Below are 19,596 nucleotides of genomic sequence, written 5' to 3'. Positions count from 1 at the left end.
TCTCTTCCTCCCACCAGGTTGGGTGGATCAAGGAAACCAGAATGAGTGGAGGTTTCCTACCTGTCCTGTGCTTTCATGGAGCTACTGTTGAGCCTACAGAGCACAGGGGGAGAAAGAGATCAGCTTTGCATGCACACTGTCTAAACCTTGGCTCGCGGGGAATCGGTGAAAAGTGTGGTCAGAACCGGGATGAACTGGGCAAAACTGCTGGGAGTTGATCAGTATCCAAGCTAGGAGCTGGCATAAAAAAAATAGAGGAGGCTTGGAAGATGAAGCTGGGGTTGTATTTTACTGAGTGTTTATTAAAAAGAATGAAGCAGGAATGATTCCACAGCATTACACACAGCTCTAAAACAACTAGGAAATACCAACACAGAAGCAGCCGTGCAGCCCAAGGATCCATTACACGATTGCAGATAACTTTTCTGGTGGCCCCATGTCATTCATTGCACAAACCAGACCTTCTGTAGGGATGAGCCAGGGCTGATGCTGAAGGGACACTCTTGCCTGTAGATCCCTACCTCAAATTCGGAAGCAGTTTTGGGCATGGAGCAGAGAAGAGCTACGGGTTGACGTTGGGTGGGGTTGTGGGCAGAATGCTACCTGGAAGTTCAGTGTCTGTGTCTCCATGTGCTGCCTGGAAAATCATTGCCAAAACCAGCACTGACTGTGTGCCTCATTTTCTGGTTGCAATGGCACCTGATTTGCAAGAATACCCCAAATTCATAGCTGCAGCTAAGGCTTTTCCTTTAAGACCAAAAGGTGCTGTATGATGGTAAACCTTCCAAAAATCAGTTCCTTTTATAAACCCAGCCCTCAGAATGCGCCAACACATTTACTCTTGCCTTCCCAAGCCTCAATTATTTTTCTGTACAATGAGGAGAACTCTGGCCCTTCATCTGGGTGTCTGGAGATAAACTTACCTTTATACAGCCTCATCTATGTTGGTGATGAATGCCACAGAAAAGACTTCTGGAAATGAGTCATTCCTTTTCCAGTGGAGGGTGTGAAATGCGGACAGTGAAAAATGCATCCTCTCTCGGGACCAGGACTAGGAATTTGTCTCTCATCTGCTATGAACACCAGGCTGATCAGCGAGCCAGGAGGGGACAATAACGGATGGCGTTGGGTCCACCAGAGAGCACCACTCAGGCTGGCCACGAAAGCAAGTGGCACAGGACCTGGGCAATATGAGCTGAGGCATAATGTAGGGGGGAACACAGGTTTTCTTTACCGGGACTTCAGAGACAGCAAGAGCATCAGCCCAGAGACCCCTACTCAGAAGGCGCAAGCACCCACCATTTTAGATAAAGAGGGTCACCATCAGCAGAATTAGGTTACGAGATGTGCCTCTGACCAACAGACATGGCATTGCACTTGCTGGGGTGAGAGGGACAGTTCACACACCAGGATTCACAAGGGGTTCTTGCCAGTAGTGGACGCTTCAAAGTCTCTGAACAAAGCTTTCTATCATAGAATCACAGAATTGCCTATGTTTGAAGGGACCGCATGCTGACAGGGGTCTGATTGCAGAGAAAAGAAGCGTACCTTCTCTTCACAACTAACTTTATGTACTTTTTGGTGCAGAAAAGAAAAAGGATTATTGCTCTGTCTCAGGTAGCATCTTGCCATAATGCTTGCTTATTACCGCTGCATCGTGGCTGTTTGCTGTGTTTCTGCATGGACGCTGGGCTGCTGGCAGCACATTTCCTCCCTGTGTCTGCCCTCTGTATCTGACCAGCAACGGCCCCGACCTGCAGAGACAGGTTCCTCTCTCCCACCTCTCAACCCCTAAACATCACTGTGCATGTTCCCTGCTTGCATGCTCTGCCATCATCTCCCTGTTGGGCTAAGTCAGTCTCAAGTTACATGTGAGGAGCAAAATATGGACACAAAAGATGATATAGAGTGCTGCAAGCAGCTCCTCTTAGACCTTTGCACCCTTTCCTAAAGTGATTTGATTTATCAAAGTCTGTAGCCCCTGAGGAACATGGTCATACCATCATCAGGAGGCACATGGCTGCCAGCGTCCCTGGCTGAACGTTCATCTCCAGCATTGTGGATGGGGCCGATTCAGATCTGAGCTCTTCCAGCCAAGACAACACTCACGGTGTCTCCTGTGCAGCAGTGACAGCATCGGGAAACAGATGCATAATGATAAGCCAGCTACAAGGCAAGTCACGGGGGTTACGGAGCTGAGATGTGATGAAATGGCTGCGGCCCCTCTGGCCTCTCCAGCCTGTGGCATGAGCAATGAACACGTAAGGTGTACAGACTGCTGCTCAGCACAGAATTATTGTCATCGGACGGAGGGGATAGATGTCTCTGTCTGTCTACCACATCAATAACATGATAATCTTTTCCTGGAGCTATCCATGAATTTTCAGCTAGAGTTAACCAAGCTACACGCCTGAATATGAAAAGTTGCTGCCAGACCCTCATAGATACGTGGGATGACTTTGCCCTCCAGGAGCCAACCTGTGAGGTCCCCACTCCTAGCCAGGGTCTTTCTGCCGCTTCGAAGCAAACAACCCCAAAAAGAGCACTGGTGGTTTTACAGTCCGTTGATCTGCACAGCAGCCATCACCCCGTGATTATTCCAAGAGGAGAAGCCTAGAACATCTTTCCCTTTTCCCATTCGATGCTGTGACTCTCTCTTGTATTGGAATTGCCACTAGACTTTCCTGGTGGAAGATTTGCCAGTGACTGACAGCCAGCCTTGTGTGCTTTGTGAAAGTGTCTGACTCACACAGCCCAGCAAGCCACACACCACCTGCTGACCTAGAAAGCTGCGTGGACCAGAGTAGTCCTCTTCTTTTTAAAGGCCAGTAATATGGCAGAAAAAACTGAATGCTGGACTTAGTCAAAGAAGACGACCGTCTGGCCGAGTCTGTGATAGAGGTGTGCTCAGTGCACATGACCCAGGAGTCAGCACAGGAGCAGCAGGTTGGTTGGCAGGGTCAAAGAAGTTTTTAAGTGTTTTTCGGCTTTAGTGTGGGCAGATGCAACCCTGAAAACATGGCCCAGTTATTCTTCTTCCATTTCCCACTACAGCTTGGAATAGAAACCTCTGTGCAATATTTCACTCTCCTCGGAGGACTCTCCAAATGAAACAGTGCTAGATAGGTCAGCTCTTGGCAGATCAGCCTGCAGCACAGATCCTGCAGCAGCACAGACCTTCCTGACTGCCCAGCACAGTGTTGGGTCTACAAATCCCAAAGGTCTGGCTCAGCCAAGAGCTCGATCACTGCTTGTGGTGGCAGGTGCGGTAATGACCTAAGGTGGCCATACAAGTCTACGCTGTTCTCACGACTCTTCTCCCAGGCTCCTTCAGTCTCCTGCTGTCACTAACACAGAAGATGGGTGAAGTCATGGGTAAGGGTTAGGTAACCCAATGACTGGTGTTTTGAGGGCAGCTTGACGGAGCAAACCTGACAGCTGAAGTAGGAGAACCACTCCTTGTTGGGGGGCTCTGGAGGGCCTGGGTAATGACATCCAGCTAGAGAGAGAGTGGTGCCTGGGAGACTTTGCTGCTGGAACCGTGAGCAGTGCAGTTTGTCATTCGCTTTTTAAATACGTCAGAATGGGATGCCCCAAACCCCTCTATGGGCCTCCCCAGAGGACAGCTGGTATTAGACACCTATTGCAGTTTGCACTGAGACATCTAACTTTCAGCTACTGAAGCAGGGACAGATGAATCCTGGCCTGAGAGGACTGAGGTTGCTCCTGAAGCTTTGTTGCAGCCAAGCAGAGTTTTGATCACTGCAGGCACCTCAGTCTGACATATAACCCTACAAAACCCCTGAGCAGATGCAGCTCCTCAGCAAGCAGATGCTCCTGAGGCAGCAGTTTGGCACTAAATCTTCTCAAAGACCATTAAGTCATCCCTGAGTTGATTTCTGACCTGATGTAGTCTTGTGTCAAGCAAGAAGAGACAGAAAGATGAGCAAAAAAACCTTCCCAGACATGTTTGGATAGTGAAACGGTCACATGCTGCAAATCATCCATGAGATTTGTCCTCTGCTCTCCACTAGATCTCCCTCTCCCACAGCAACCCTGTGTGGTTACAGCAGAGCTGAAGCACACTGCTCGTTTGGCAGATGCTGAGCTTTGTCAGCAGCCTGAAGTTCAAATGAAAATAAACAAAAAGTGCTTCCCCAACCTAGAGGCAGAAAAGAAGAGCTGATACCTGGCATTTCAACGAGGAGGGAGATGGGGGACTGTGTCGTATTCCCAGTCTGCTCCTGACTCACTCTCTGACTGGGGTGAGTCACTTCCGAAGGTCTCTCCTTCTAATGTCCTCTCTGCTCTGCAGGGAATGGTAATGCTCCTGAAGGCTCTTGCAAAGCTCCATTAATTATTAAATGCCTTTAAGTGTGTTACTGCCTGGGAGGAAACGCCTTGTGGAAACAGAACCCTCCTTTGTGGGCAGAAAACACTTCCAGGTTTGAAGTGAGCTTCAAGTCACAGAAGAGCTCACCGAGTTGTAGGTTTTGTCTATGAAAATAGCTGAGAGAAAGGTGGTATCCTGTTCATAGGATGACTGCGGCATTAAGACTTAGCATTAGCAGCCACATAGTGTTTATTACAGTAAGAAACATCACCCATCTAGTCTCTCCTTGACAGTTTGTTCCAGTGAAGGTCTATCTGGCTTTAGCTTTCATCAGCTGGTTCTTCTGGTGATGGATTAAAGAGCTCTGTAATACCCTACACTTTTCACCCCCTAAAAATGCTTATACCTAGTGACCAAGTCACCTCTCAGCCTCTCACTACGAACTAAAATGCTGAGCTTTGTAAAAACTTCACTGAAAAGCATTTTCCCAACTCAATTTTGAGTTGAACTGCTTCTCCACCAAGGCATCTAGATCCATCCCAGAAGCCCTGCTCCGGTTCCTGCAGGTCTGATTTCATTTGTGGCATTATGGCACCTTCTGTTCAAAGGACCCAGCCCACCCTTGTCTCAGAACTTCCTTCTTACATTGCTCTTTGCATCCCAAACCCTCTGTGTCTCCTGAAACTTTTAACAGCAACAATTTCATCTTTACTTCTGGACCACTGAGCTCAGGGTTGAGGAGTGTGCGGTCTTGTACTAAGTTGTGCCAAATGCCACTTGCAACAGCTCCTCAGAGGGTAAAACCCACTGAAACCCACTCTTTGAGATCCACCAGTTCCCCTCTGTGGCACCCCTTTAACATCATCTTTCTTAAGGATGTGCAGCGATGAAAATCTTAATCAGATCCAGTACTGTAGAAAAGGCTAAACATACTGCACCTACACATCATCCTTGCAGCCCAAATTGTGAGAACATTACAGAATTAATTCAAGTTTGTTTGACAAGATCTGCTTTTCTTAAACCCTTGCTGACAGATGTTAATTATTCTGAAGTCCTTTAATTCTTCATCATTTTTCAACATCTTTCCAAGGCCACTGGGAGCAATACGAATACTTAGGTTTGGGAAACATTCTCAGATGCTGTGCTGGAGCCTAAGGACAGCGAAAGAGCTGCTGGGAAGATGTGACCGATGAAGCAGCCAGCCCTCCCACTTGGACTTCTGTCCTCCTTCAGACTTCAACAGCATCTTTGGGGTTTCCCAGCGGTGTTTCTGGATTTTGCCTTTCAAGGAGTGGACACAGTCCTGACTTTTTTTCACGTGTGAGGATTTTAGCCTTCCCAGACGGAGGGATTGCTGCTTTTCTAATTGAATGTCTTGCCTTGCTGCAGCCTCTGGCTCTGCTCTGTGCCAACACTGGTGTGAGGAGGTGACACCAGGACCCTGCTGTAGGATTGAACTGTAACCAAGTTGTCTCCATCAAGGAAAACAAATGGCTGGCAAAATCCAGCCCTATTGCTCCTCTGGTAACCCCACATCCATACCATCATACCCAGCCCCACATCCTTCCAGATAAAGGTTTTTCATTTGACAGAGGCCCTGCCCACGTCTGGTCTTGCCTTTTCTGTGCTGTGTTGCCTCTGCGTCCTCAACGAAGATATCTGCTGGGTCACAGGGACCTGCTCAGCCTGCCCGGTCCCACCAGGCAGGTCTGCCAGAACAGCTCTGCCCTGTCTACTGCTCCCCAGAGGGGTGAGGGGGGAACTTCATCACCACACCTTCCCCCAGACAGCGAGACAATGAACCGTGCCATGCTCTGGCCAGGTGCATGCCACCAGAGGGCAGGGGCCACTGCCTCCTGCCGTGCAGCCTGGGGAGATCCCTGCTGCATTACCCAGGAACAGGGCCACCATCTGTGATAGCCTGTGCTGGAGGGGGCCAGGGTCTCGCTCTCTTCCATGTCACCCACCAAAGTGTCCCTCCAGTCACACGTGCAAAGTCATACCCGGCATTGCAGGGACCAGCTGGCAAGGACCTCACCTGGGGTGGTGTCCAGGCCACAGGAGAAACCTCTCTGGGCCACCACCAGAGATCCTGCAGAGATCACTTTGTGGGGACAGTGAAGATGGCTTGAATGAAGGCTGGCTAACAAAGAGTAAGCTCTTCACCGAAGTACAGAAATCAACTATTACAGGAATAGGAAAAAGTGGGATTTTTTGTCCTTTGAGGTAAGAATTGGCTCCAGCTTCATCTCAGTCATCATTGTCTCTCAACACCATAAATCCTGCTGTTCTCTTCAATACCTTTTATGGGAAGTGGAGAAATTAGCTAATTCCCCATTGCTCCCTCCCCACTTATTAGTGCTACAAAGGATTGGGTAATTATGAATAGAACTGCCAGGCAAAATGAAACTTGTCCCTTATAAATGCACTTTAATTAACTCTACTGGGTTCATGTGTTTCTTAGGAAGTGCTGCTTATGCCTTGTTGACTCTGAGCTCCGCTCTTATGGAGATAGGAGACCCCAAGTGCTATCCTGGCAGAAGGGCTACAAAAGGGCCTTGTCTTCCCACTGGACCTACCCTGGAAGATGATTGTCTTCTCCTGGTGGTAGTGGGACGTTATTCCTCAAAGCTTGCTTAATCTACTTAAGCTGAGCAGCAAAGCACCAGAAAGCTATGCCTGAGAAAAGACTGAAGAGGAGAGCTCTGAGGAGAGCTTGGGGCTTGGTGGGTGACTGGTGGTGATGTGATGATCTCTGCACCACATGAAGGCAGCGGTGGGGAAGGACCCCTGTGATATTATCTCAGTAGCACTCCTCTGCAGCTCAGTGCCAGAGCTGCAAGGTGGTGGAGAAGGGACGGGGCAGAGATGTGGGACAACTGGATGAGGAGAGCTTCTCCCAAAGCCCTGCAGTAGAGGGATGGGCTGCCAGCAGCTCCACACTGGGAGGGAACCACCACCCGCAGTGCCTGCCCTTCTTCGTCCACTCCCAGGGCTGTGCTGAGAAAGGGTGCTGATGGCGCAACTATTTTGATTTCCAGCAATCCTTCCCAATTACCAGGCTACAGGTACAGCCGTTACAGGCTTGGGGAAGAGTGGCTGGAAAGCTGCCTGGCAGAAAAGGACCTGGGGGTGCTGGTGGAGCCAGCTGAACATGAGCCAGCAGTGTGCCCAGGTGGCCAAGAAGGCCAACAGCATCCTGGCTTGTATCAGGAATAGCGTGGCCAGCAGGAGTAGGGTTGGTACAGATGGTGCCTCTGTACTCGGCACTGGTGAGGCCTCACCTCGAGTGCTGTGCTCAGTTCTGGGCCCCGCTGTACAAGAGGGACATTGAGGCGCTGGAGCGTGTCCAGAGGAGAGCGACCAGGCTGGTGAGGGGTCTGGAGACCAGGGCATCTGAGGAGAGGCTGAGGGAGCTGGGCATGTTTAGGTTGGAGAAGAGGAGGCTGAGGGGAGACCTCATTGCCCTCTACAACTCCCTGAAAGGAGGGTGTAGAGAGGGGGGTGTTGGCCTCTTCTCACAGGGGAATAATGACAGGACCAGAGGAAATGGGCTGAAGTTGTGGCAGGAGAGGTTTAGATTAGATATTAGGAAGAATTACTTTACTGAAAGAGTGGTCAGGCACTGGAACAGCCTGCCCAGGGAGGGGGTTGAGTCACTATCCCCAGAGGTGTTTAAGAAACGTCTAGAGTTGGCACTTCAGGGCATGCTCTAGTGGCAGAGATTGTAGGTTGGGGGTTTTTTTGGTTTGTTTTGGTTTTTTTGGGTGTGTGTGTATGGTTGGACTCGATGATCTCAAATGTCCTTTTCAACCATGAAGATTCTATGATTCTATGATCTCATTTTTAATGTAAGCAAATTCACATAATGCTGAAGCCAAACTAATAGGGAAATGTGGGTATAAAATTTGACATTTCCTCCACAAAAAGCAAGGGAAAAACCCTGCCATGTTTCCCAGCTAGACATAGTAATAAGAAAACCTGGACTCAGAGTTGGTGGAAAGGAAAATGCAGTTTCACCCTCCGTGGTAGCAGAGGGGGCTGTCTAGTGAGGAGCATGCTCTGGTCTCCTTGGCACTGCTCACATCTCAGAAGGATGACAGGGAAACTCCCCTGTGTGCAGTGTCGCCAATGCAAAAGCAAAGCCTCTGTTGAACCTCCAGTGCTATGGGACATTTCACAAGTTCTGGCTTTGCAATACAAGGCTCTCTAGATGGAGAATGAATTGTGGCTTATGAATGCAAAATTAAAGAAGGGCAACTTTAAAATAAAATCTTATAGGTTTGCATGACAGATTTTTACAGAAAATAGTAATGTCTCGTTTCTCCCCCTGCTATTTTCTGGCATGAAGATGAAAAGCAGGAAATAAATACATAAAAATAATGACTCTTCCAGACCTTTTAATAGATGCTATTTAACTACACACAGAAATATAGATATCTACCTTTCAAACGCTGGTTACAAAGATTGGGAAGGTGGCCAAGAAAATGGCCTCTCTTTTTTTTTTTTTCCCCAATAGATATCAAAAAAGAAACAACTTATATGTTGAAATTGCCTTTATTTTTTAATCCATAAATATTTGTTACTGACAAAAGTGGAAAAATCCTTAAGACTCTAAATTTTACTAAACTGATAATATTTTTGTTTACAGTACATACAGAATGTGCTTTTACAGGTAAGTATAACAACAAGAATAATACAGAGAAAAACAGTCAAATACTGCTCATCTTGAAGCTTGTTTAATGGTTAACCAAGAGTCTGTGCAAAGTTACAGATACAAATGTACTTCCTCTTCAGTACTACTGTATAATAAACATGGAATCCATAAACTGGGCTAAAGCACAAAAATATCCACTTAACCCCTCTTAGGAAATATTGTCCCCCAAACTAAAAATATTACAGTAAGAAGTGTCTTTCTCAAAGCCAAGAAATTCTTGCTACAAAAATGTCTAACGGGTTTGCGGACAGAAGGTCAGGAGCCGTTACGAAGCACATGGGCAGAGGGTCAGGGTGTCGGGACGCACCTCTCCCTGCAGCGGAGGTGGTGGGGATGGAGACCTCCTGGACATCATGCGGTCATGGCAGAGACACAGGACGCCGCTTTGCTCGCTGCTGAGAGCTGAGATCCCTTCCAGATTTACACGAACGTGCTCGGACGGGATCATCCAACTCTCCCCTTGCCCCCGGGCTGCCAGCGGGTGACGCGTAGGTTGGTTTTCCCAGCCGGGTTTTGGGCTCGGTGAGGGCACCTCCTTGACAGCCATGACCCAGCTGAGAGAGGCTGGGAACGATACCTTCTACCACCCACTTTCAGACGTACAACACAGAAGTGGCTGTTCTCTAAGAAGCAGCCCCAACACAGGCTTATTGCTAACACCACTTTTTATGAAAATATTTAAGCCCCTTTCTCACCTATTTCCCCTACTAACTTTTCACTCGTCTGAAATATACTTGAACATGAAATCAGTATGTGTTAAATATATTTCAGCAGAGCCCCTCCTTCCAGATCAAGCACTAAATCTGAAAGAAAACTAAGACAAGCTATTTCTCCATCACATGAACAGAAGATGGTTAATTGATCACAATTTAGAACACTTACTTCAAATACAATTAAAGTTACCCTGTTTCATGATGAATTTGTTAGTTGCATTGGAAGAAGATGAAGACATCTTCCCAGCTACCAGGAACTACCCATCTCTTACAAAAACTTGATGCCAGGCTCTTGCAGATTCCTGGTGGGAACGCTTCTGATTGATAGACACAAGAACATAAATATGCATGTGGGAAGCCCAGGATCATGGGACCAGCTTTGCAGCCAGCCAGGCTAGCAGAACAGTAGACAGAAATTAAATCTAGGCCAGGAAAGGAGGGCTTACTCCTGGGTAACTGTCCCTGTTTCTTCCCACCCCCCCTCCCCCCCCCAACCCCAAGTAACAGATCGTCATTTAAAAAAGGAACATTAAAACATTGAAAAATATCTCATTTTTCCTTAAAACACGGTTCACTGGTTAGAAGAATTTTATGACAAAATTTCCGTTCCATGTGGTGATCTGTGTGGTTCATTAAAAATAGTTTTCCACGTTTCAAAGAGTGATTCAATACAGTTTGGAAGCTTAGATTGGTACAGGGTCAGTCAGAACTTTATGATTGCATTTTACAGTATGTATGTGTACATATATATGTGTGTGTGTTTGTGTGTATATATATATACATACACATATCTGTATTAATGAGAGAATTGTATAAAATCCAATGCAGCTTACTATTATGTGTTGCTGCTTGGGGAATGCAAATAATTATCAGTTTGTAGGAAATAATATAAACTTTTCTACATCACCCTCCCCCAGTCCCTGCACATGCACTCTGGGAACTGGACGCTCCACAGATGTGTGTTTCCACCTGTGGGTTGGAGAAAAAGACAGATCAATTCTTCAGAGTATATTAGATTAATCAAGGCAGATTATATTTTACTGTACATAGGAATGTGACTGCTTCCTGCTTTTCTCCTGAGTGCAGAATGTTACGGTGACTCAGACATGAGGAGAAGAAAGCAGAAAGGTCTAAGTGCAGGTAACAGCATCCCTTAGAGCTGCCGCCTGCTGGGGACCCTGACCAGAAGGAGAGCAATGGGAAATCTGGGGAACTGCATCCCCCACCCCAGCACTCTCATTCTGGACAGACACTGGATTGCAACACATCAGACGTGATGTGGCAGGACAATGGTGACGAACAATATTAATAAAAATGCTTTGCTGTACCACAGTGTCTGTCGTGAGAGGGTCTCAAAGCACTTCATAGACATTATGGTAGGGACCCTCATAATGCCTCTGCGGAATAGGAAAGTGTTACCGTTATCACATGTTGACCACGGGGAACTGAAGTGCTGGGAACCAGGCTGTGGATCGTGACACCCAGTCCCAGACGAAGTGTCCTTTCAGTGACAAACTCTCAAAACGAGAAATAAGGAAAAAAATGACATAAGAACACCTGTGCAGGCTGAAATGACAGTGCTTTAGCTACCAACCCATTCCAGCACACAAAGCAAGCCATGGGAACACATGGTGCCCAGGAACAAATTGCAGTCATCCAGGGCATTGGTGCCTTCCCAAAGAAATTTGCTGAAAATTTTCAGTGGTGGTGGCAGAGTCCCTGAAGAGTTTTGGCCTAGAAAGGCTTTTTGATGGTTCTTGTGGGACACATCTGCTTGAAACAATTGGGTGGAAAAGATGAGGAAATGGGGCTAAGATTTCTTTGGAGGATTATTTCCCAGGTAGGACAAGTTAGCAGAGGGCCTGTGATATTTGTCAGCCAGAACAAGAGCTCTGAGGTCAAATGGCCTGGAGCACAGCACACCGTCTGCACGGCCTACTTGAGTGAAAAATTTCCATATTTGCATCTGGTCCAGCAGCTTCTTAGTTCACGAATGGGACATTTAGATGAAGACTAGAGCTTGAGACATACAGCTAGGGAAATGGAGAGAGAGGAGTGTTCACCTACGCGTGGCCTCACATGGTCACCTCTGCTCCTCCGGCTCTGCCACCTCAACTCCTGGACACTCTAGGGTGGACACTCCTCTCCCACAGTGTTCACATCTCCCTGCTTGCAGAGGGGAAGATCCTGGCTTTGCTTGAGCCAAGAGAGAATGGAAGAGCCCCAGAACCTCAGCAGGGACTGCCTCCCCATCAGCCATGTGCGTTTATCTTCTCTTCACAAGAGTCACAAACTTCATTCTGTGGGAAGGTCAGCAAGGGCAATATTTTCACAGGGATTGCCTTCTGTGAAGAAATATCCAGTGACTGAGCTGAGGAGCTTGGAGGTAGTCAGGGGAGAGAAGTGTCCATCAAGGGAAGGGGTCAGGAGGTGAGGTGTGAGCCTCTTCCCTCTTGTCACCCCCATGCCATGAACTGCCACCCTGGTCCACAGACAATTCTCTTTGTTGCCCAGAATGATTTTTCCCAAGGCTGCATGGTAATGACAATCTGAACCATGGAGACTCTTATTTATTCCTTCTCAGCTCAGTTTCCGTCAAACAAAGCCCCAGTTCTTCTCACAGATGGAGTCCTTTCTGAACACAGTCTCCATCAGGCGGGGCAGAAGAAAGCTCATGAACTAGGGCCAGCAGTCCCAGGACAGTCTGGGAAAGAGAAAGACTACATGGCCACCCCACTGAGGCCTACCTCTAAATTCCACTGGGGGAAGACGTCATGCTCCTCCTTCCTACCCTGCACCAGACAAACCTGGTGCTGCATCATAAGCCTCCACACAAGACTACACAACCTACAATCATTGCATGCTACAGGACCAACATGTTGAGCCGGGAAAGTCATTAAGGCCAGGAGGTGGGAGGTATTTGAGGGGAAGGAGAAGGGCAGAGCTAATTTAAACGAAGTTTAGTGAAGAGCCATGTAGGAAAAGACTCAGTGTGGGAATGTAGAGCATGAAGAGAGCAGTACTGTATGGGAATGTGTTTACAGCCTGAAGTCAGTCATCATTTCACCCAGAGGAGGCAGCATGCCTGCCATTCGGATTGGCAGCATGGATGCGTACGTGTGGTCAGGCTTTGAGTGCACACCATGGACGGTGAGTGCTGGAGAGTGTCCAGCACTGACACTTCCAGCACTGGGTCTGGCTGGCCTTCAAAACCTCTGAGACCCTTTCCTGGCCACAGAAGAATGTTCTAGTGTGAGTTAGTTCTACAGAATTTGATAGGAAGACAAATATAAGGAAATAAAAAAAACAAACCAAACCCAAAACCAACAAAAAACAAAAGCAAAGCCCAATCTGGCTAGAAAGCCAAAGATAAAACCCTCACAAATTCTGGACCCACAAGTCTACATTTTAAAGATTTTACAAGTATACAGTATCTAATTAGCATTATATCAGATATACAACATGCCCATTTATTATAATTATGCTGGATATATATTTTATATGCATGAAATGTAACTGTCTTCATGGTTAGGACTGGTACTCAGTGGAATTGGAATTTGGAAGGTTTTCTTGGGGGGCCATTACATGGAGAGAAAATCATGGAAAATTACCGACCTGCTTTTCGGTAGACAGACACCCTCAGCTTTGTGCTTCTGCTAAGGGCTAGAAAAAATTTGCTACATATGGAGGTCTAGGCTGTAACTGAGAGGAGAAAATATGTTCAAAAACAGGGGAACTGGGCCAGTGGAAAATGCTGTCAGGAAAATAAACTTCTGGGGAGAAATCCAGGTTGGTGAAATGTGTGGTAGCCTTGCCTTGCAAGGGTCTCAGTGGAGTCAGGACTTCCCCCAGCACAGGTCAGCAGTGCGAAGCTGAACGGGTTCTGGTGCTTTAGGTTCAGCAGAGGCAAGAAGCTGGAGGAAGAGAAACCCTATTCCTCCTTCCTATTTACATGCTGGAGACACCAAGATACTAGAATGAGTGGAGAAAAGGGTCTAACAAGCATTTCAGCATATTTGTGCTTATTGAACACATCAACCCCACTACTTCCTACACTGAGAGAGCAGGCGATTTGTAGGCACTAGTATATTTTTATCTTATGAGTATATTTAATATAAACTAAGAAACTTTATTTCTCAGCCAGGCTATTGTTGTCTCTAGATCTGCCAGTCCCCTAGGAAAGTCTGCCCTTGAATTTGCTCCAAGGGTGAGGAAGAACAGATGTATGGGTGCTGGCTCGTATCGAGCGATCTGGAGGTGATCTCCAGCAGACAGAAGCTAACCTACTTGCGACAGAAAGGCCAAACATGAGGGCTGGCGTGAGGAGTGAGAACAGGACCCCTTCTCGCCAGGATGGGGTGCTGCTTTTCCTCCTCCCTGTCTTGGACTGCATGAGACTGCTCCTACTTGTAGCAAATGAAAAGTCCTAAATTCATAAAAACAATGAGATAATGCAGGTGAGCCCTTGGAAGGAGCCATCTACTACTATGGCTTTCTTTGACAGAAACTGATGCATATCAGGAAATTTCCTCTATTATCCCTCGCTGTCGTCTGTTTGCTTGCTTGGGTTCTTCTTATGTCACTGATGAAGGGGTGGCTTTAAAAACAACAACGTGGATGGGACTGTCAGAGAAGTCTTTTCAGACACTGAGTTATTAGAGGTTATCTTGGCCTATAAGGCCACTGCAGTATGGGGTGCTGTGGCCACCCCAGTCCTTAATGAGTATCTACAATGCACGAGGTCATATCAAACAGTCACCTCTGTTTTGCTCGCTGTGCGGTAGTGATGGTGGTGTCCTGGAATATAATGCAGTTGTTCTACCGTGTGTGTTCGTCGGGAGGCGAACGCTTGGCGCTTGGCGGAGGTTGGGTTCATACCTAAAGTATTGTACAAGTTATTTGAGGCACTAGGATGGGAGTGCATTTTTGTCATCCTGTAGCGATCCAAGACGGGTGTTGATACAAAGACGTCTGTGTGTGACAATGCCCGCGACATAGACTGCTCGGGGTACCCCGACCGCTCCGGGGAGAGCAGGGGGTCTTGGGAGTGGAGGCGTTCTGCAGACAGAAGCTGCTCGTCTGAGAGGATCCGCTCATAGGACATGCTAAACTCCTCGGGCATGATCCTCTCAGGAGACAGCACTCTGTCCTGGGACATGGCCCTGATGGGACGGCGAGGCCTGTCCCTGTGGTTGGTCTGTTGAGACATTTTGATGACGTTGATAGGGAGCGTGCCCCGGGCTGCCAGGTCAGGCAGGTGTCTCCTCCTCATGTAGTATTCATCAGCCTCTTTGTCAGCTGTGGGAAAGGAAAGGGAACAGTTAGATGTGTCTGAGTGTTGTCCCATGGGGTGAAAAGGGGCTGTGTACAGCACACGGCCTTGGAGCAGCCTCCTGGTGAGACCCGAGGGACCATCTACCAGCAGCTGGACCTGGGCACGGACATCCTCTCAGAGAGATGCCAGCCCCATGCGGGTTGTGTCACCATGGGCTTACGGCAGACAGAGAGAGTTACAACTGCATGCAGACAGGTACAAGTCCATCTGCAACGCATCACACCTTCTTGCACCATGACACAACAGACTCCACGTGCTGTTGAGTTCAGACCGTGATTTACACAAACGGCGAGTTATGGAGAAATTATCAAATGTCACCTTCACAATACACCTATAAAGAAAGCCTAGGGAAGGTGAGCTGAGGCAGACAAGGTCCCCTTTTGAGGAAACTCATACCTTGTTTCTGGCCTCAGATGTGGATATGCTCTGGAATCCATGAGTGCCCTCATCTCATTTTTAATTACTATTTTTGAATATTTGTAAATGTGATCACAAAGCAGGTTTGGTGGGCATGGGATGCTCTCTCTGAGACACTGAATCATCTGCCTCAGGTTTCATTTTCCATTTTTTCAGACACCTTGGTTGCTATCATAGAATTTATCCTATGGAACGTTTCTTTCTCAGTTTGCTGCTTCTGCGTCTTAAACGATCTCTTTGATGCACACGAACTCGGCACAAAAACACACACATACCCACCCTCTTCTTTTTCGCTTTCTGAGAAATGTCTCGGACTCAAAGAGCGTGCTGGCAGCTGCAGGTGTACCCTGATATATCACTTTATTCCTGCAGCAGCTGGAATGATCTGGTTCAACCAACTTGTAATTTGAAAAAGCTACTCCACAATTATTTCAGATTTAAAAAAAACCACCCAACAACAGAAACTAAAAAACTCTCTGGTAAACCCCTTTGATGTTCATATGCCTTAAATTGGCATACTGGGATTACCTACCGGGAAGGAGGATTAGCAGTCCTTGGGCTTCAAGCCCACTGCAGCTTGTGAACTGTCATGACGTTCCTGTGGCTGCAGAGGTGTAAGGCGTGGAACGTCAGTCCCTTACCAGAAGTATACTGTCATAAGTGGAAGAACATAACGCTGGCCTCCCTGGGTCACGGGATGGAGGCAGGTTTAATGCTCAACACTGATCATCTGTATGAGCCTTCCTCCTCATTTCTTTGTCTGAGATGTTTTCTTGATGTGTCCAAAAGCATCCCCCATCCTTTCTGGCTCATCAGTGACTTCAGAAGACCCCAGAGTGAGACTCGTCCCAGACACCTGGCAAGCAGCTGTCCCCTCCTTGGAGAAGACAGCACAACACCCACTCATGTGCAGGAATGGGTTTTCTCATATGAAGTTAAAGCAAATTTCTCCACCTTACAGAGGAAACAAGGTCTCCTGCAAAGTAATCTTATGGGAGCAGCCTGGCATAGAGGCTACAGAGCTGGGAACACACACACATGACCCACTAAGTACTTTCCCTACCAATCGTGAGTCAAGTGTTGATGGGCAAAGACATCATCTACTGTATAACCTGGCCAGCTTCTGGGACCTGTCATAAAATTCCTTTAGAAAGTCTTCTGCTTATAAGACAAGTATGATAAGGATATATGATAGCGATAGTAAAGAGGAACCTCGATGATTTTCTCAGCTCCAGTATTTCATTCAGCAGTAGGTGTTGTAAGATAGGAAAGTATCAGATGGTGGAAGAGGAAAATTTCACATGCATGGAGTTTCTGAGGATGTTTGAGTGAGAGCAAAGCTCTGCTGCAGGACACTTCGGGCATTCATGAGGTGGGTGAGATAGATGGTCCCACCTCCAATGCTTAGAGTCTCTGTAGGCATTCAACAGACCTAGTGGTTAAATATGGTGTGGAAATTTCCTGTTTCCTCTGACATAACCATAAATCTATAGGTTTTACGCACCACATTGGCTGAGAAATGAAGACAATTGACTGGCTGTCCCATGAAGCAGAGCGCTTTCAGAGGAAATGTCAATGCCTCGTGTTACATGATTGGTGCTGACAACATCACAGGAGTTTGCTCACAAGACAACAGTAACACATTGGTGCCTTAAGGTCTTCAGCCAAACCCTGGAGTGCTCTAAGCGACCTGTGCTGGATGATCTCACCCACTAATTTCTTCATCTCCTCTCCCACACATTCACAATGTCCCTGGGACCCTGCTCTTCATGGTCCTGCAAACAGACCACATAACCCAGAGAACTTGTGAGGAGGATGGTCAATCCCCCTGTTCCAGCATCCAAAAGTACAAGCTGAGGGAACGTGTGCTGAAATGCACGACCTGTTGGCACCACTGTTGCTGCCATCCTCTTCTTTATAGCCTATACACCACCAAGGTGTGAGGATTCCCCAGAGAATTCCTCTACTGAATGCTTGCTGCTGATGGGAGTTGCTCTCCAGAGTATATATTGTAGGAATTAGCCTTTTTTTTGCAATCAAAACCTTCTTGGAAGAGTAGGTCATTGCAAATGTCAGACAGCAGCTCCGCTGGCCTCAAACTCTCGTGTCTTTAAAATCACCTTCTAGGAAGCCTGAGGAGGACTGGGGAAATTCCATAGAACCAGAGCAATTTTAGGCATTTTTATTCTATAATGTGGCCATAGATAGACTTGCACATACTTAGTGTGCACAGGCTTGGTAATGATGCTTGAGGCTGGGTGCAGAATTGGAGCTAAGCAATTAGCACTCTGGCACTTGGCCTCCGCTCTGGATGAGAGAAGTTCCACTGGATTTGCCCAAGTGACTCTAAATAGACGTAATTAAAGCACAAAACATCCCAAATGGAGATGTGCTTGGATGCTCACGTCTGGCTGTGGTAATTGCCAGCAAGAGCTGAACCAGCTTATGTGAAGTTTACAGTGGTCCGCGGCTGCTAGTGAGGCAGCAGGATCAGATGATTAAAAGTGGTTTGAAGTTGTCCCTTGCAAATTTGGATAAAAAATGCAGCATGCTCTACACTTTAAAAGTTTTGCCAATTAGGAGCATTAAAAATATCCTTTCCTTCCCTCTTCCACCCCTGTAAACAGTGTAGAAGTCCGCATGGCCTTTTGCTGGCAGTGGCTAAACCATTCAGGGAACTGATTTAATTTCAAAGGTATTTCTAAGCTTGGGTGGGCTGTTTCCTCCCGTGATGCCGAGAGACACGTTGGCACAGCTATTCTGAGAACTTTTTCAGGTGTAGACAAACTTCACATCTCCATCTCAAAGGAACCAAAGCCAAAACGGCAGTTTCCCATGAACAACATGCTGGTTTAAACAGGCACCAGACAGGCATTTAACAGGCTGCTGCCTCTGAAAGGTGGTGTCAGCTCACGAGCGTTGCTGAACCAGCCACGGAGAACACAGCCGGGCAAGAGGCCGAGCGTGCTGTATCACACACATGCCTTCGCACCGGGGGAGAAGCTCAGCACAGCTCTGTAACCACAGCGTTCCTGCACCCGGGGCAAGCAGTGAAACGAGCACAGCTCCAGGCTTTTGAGATCGGAGACACCGGGGGCTTCACCCGGTGGGTGGGGGGTGGGAACTGTGGACATCTGGCTGCGTAGTTTTTTAAAATTAAAATATCTCCGGGACCTGAGACCCCCCCAGTCTGATTCATCTCATCCTCAATGCGGCAGCAAGTTCCCTGGGGGAGCGAGGCGCTGGCACTGCGGCCCCTTATCTTCCCGTTGACGCTCATGTGAGAGCTGACATTTGTAATTTTAGCCAAAGAAAATTACAATCAAATAGGTTTCTCCCTCATGGATGTGCTTCAAAATTTGAAAACGTGTCCTAAATGGATTCCAAAAGGCCATAATTGATGAGCAGTCAGAAAGAAATCACTGGTCTATTGATTGACATTAATTTCTCTTTTTTTTAAGCCAATCTTATACTTCTGGGTCTCACTAATCTTTTTCAAACATGTCGAAGTAGAATTACTGAAAATCACACTTTTTGCACAATTTCTGCAGGTTTTCATTGTTGGTTTTTTTGGTTTGGTTTGGTTTGGTTTGAGGTTTTTTCCTCCCCCCTTTTCTTTCCTCCTTTGGCAGTTTCTGGAACATTGACCAGGGCTGGTCTCACCAAACTTCGGGAGTGTTTGAGTACTTCATCTGACTTGGCTTTAGAATAAGCTGATTTGCCCTCAGGCAGGTTTTTTCCCTCTCCCATTTGGAGGCAGTGCTTTTACAGACACATTTCACCTCAACATGTGTAAGATGCCATCACAGAGAGGCAGATCACAGCTCCTCTGACACAGTAATTAGAGAAATGAGATAAGTATGTGGCGTTCTGGGAAGAGAGTGTGGAAAAGCCAAGGATATTTTTTCTTCTCATGGTTGTATGTGTGTATGTGTATGTATGTAAGGCCATCATAGTAATTTCTTTGCTTTTCTTTCTCTGCACTGACAGTGTATTTCCTCTTTGGCCTTGTCTCTCCTGTTTTAATTGGCTTTAACACTTTCAAGCTGCTTAGTCATTTATGATGATTCTTTAGCCAATA

At 47.1% G+C, this 19,596-nt stretch overlaps 1 protein-coding gene across 3 annotated transcripts in view; it reads right to left on the bottom strand.

The window, feature by feature from the left end:
- Positions 1-8,764: 8,764 nt before the first annotated feature.
- SHISA6 (shisa family member 6) overlaps positions 8,765-19,596 on the bottom strand; it is a 272,716-nt gene continuing 261,884 nt past the window's right edge. For all 3 annotated transcript variants that reach the window (XM_063352309.1, XM_063352310.1, XM_063352311.1), the window contains one exon: positions 8,765-15,061. In XM_063352309.1, the coding sequence (XP_063208379.1) occupies positions 14,511-15,061 (551 nt within the window). In that variant the 3' untranslated portion in view covers positions 8,765-14,510. The remainder of the gene's footprint in view (positions 15,062-19,596) is intronic.

Source organism: Chroicocephalus ridibundus, chromosome 14 (genome assembly GCF_963924245.1).
Source record: "Chroicocephalus ridibundus chromosome 14, bChrRid1.1, whole genome shotgun sequence".
Classification (NCBI taxonomy): Eukaryota; Metazoa; Chordata; class Aves; order Charadriiformes; family Laridae; genus Chroicocephalus; species Chroicocephalus ridibundus.
This window is presented reverse-complemented; position numbering and strand designations above follow the sequence as displayed.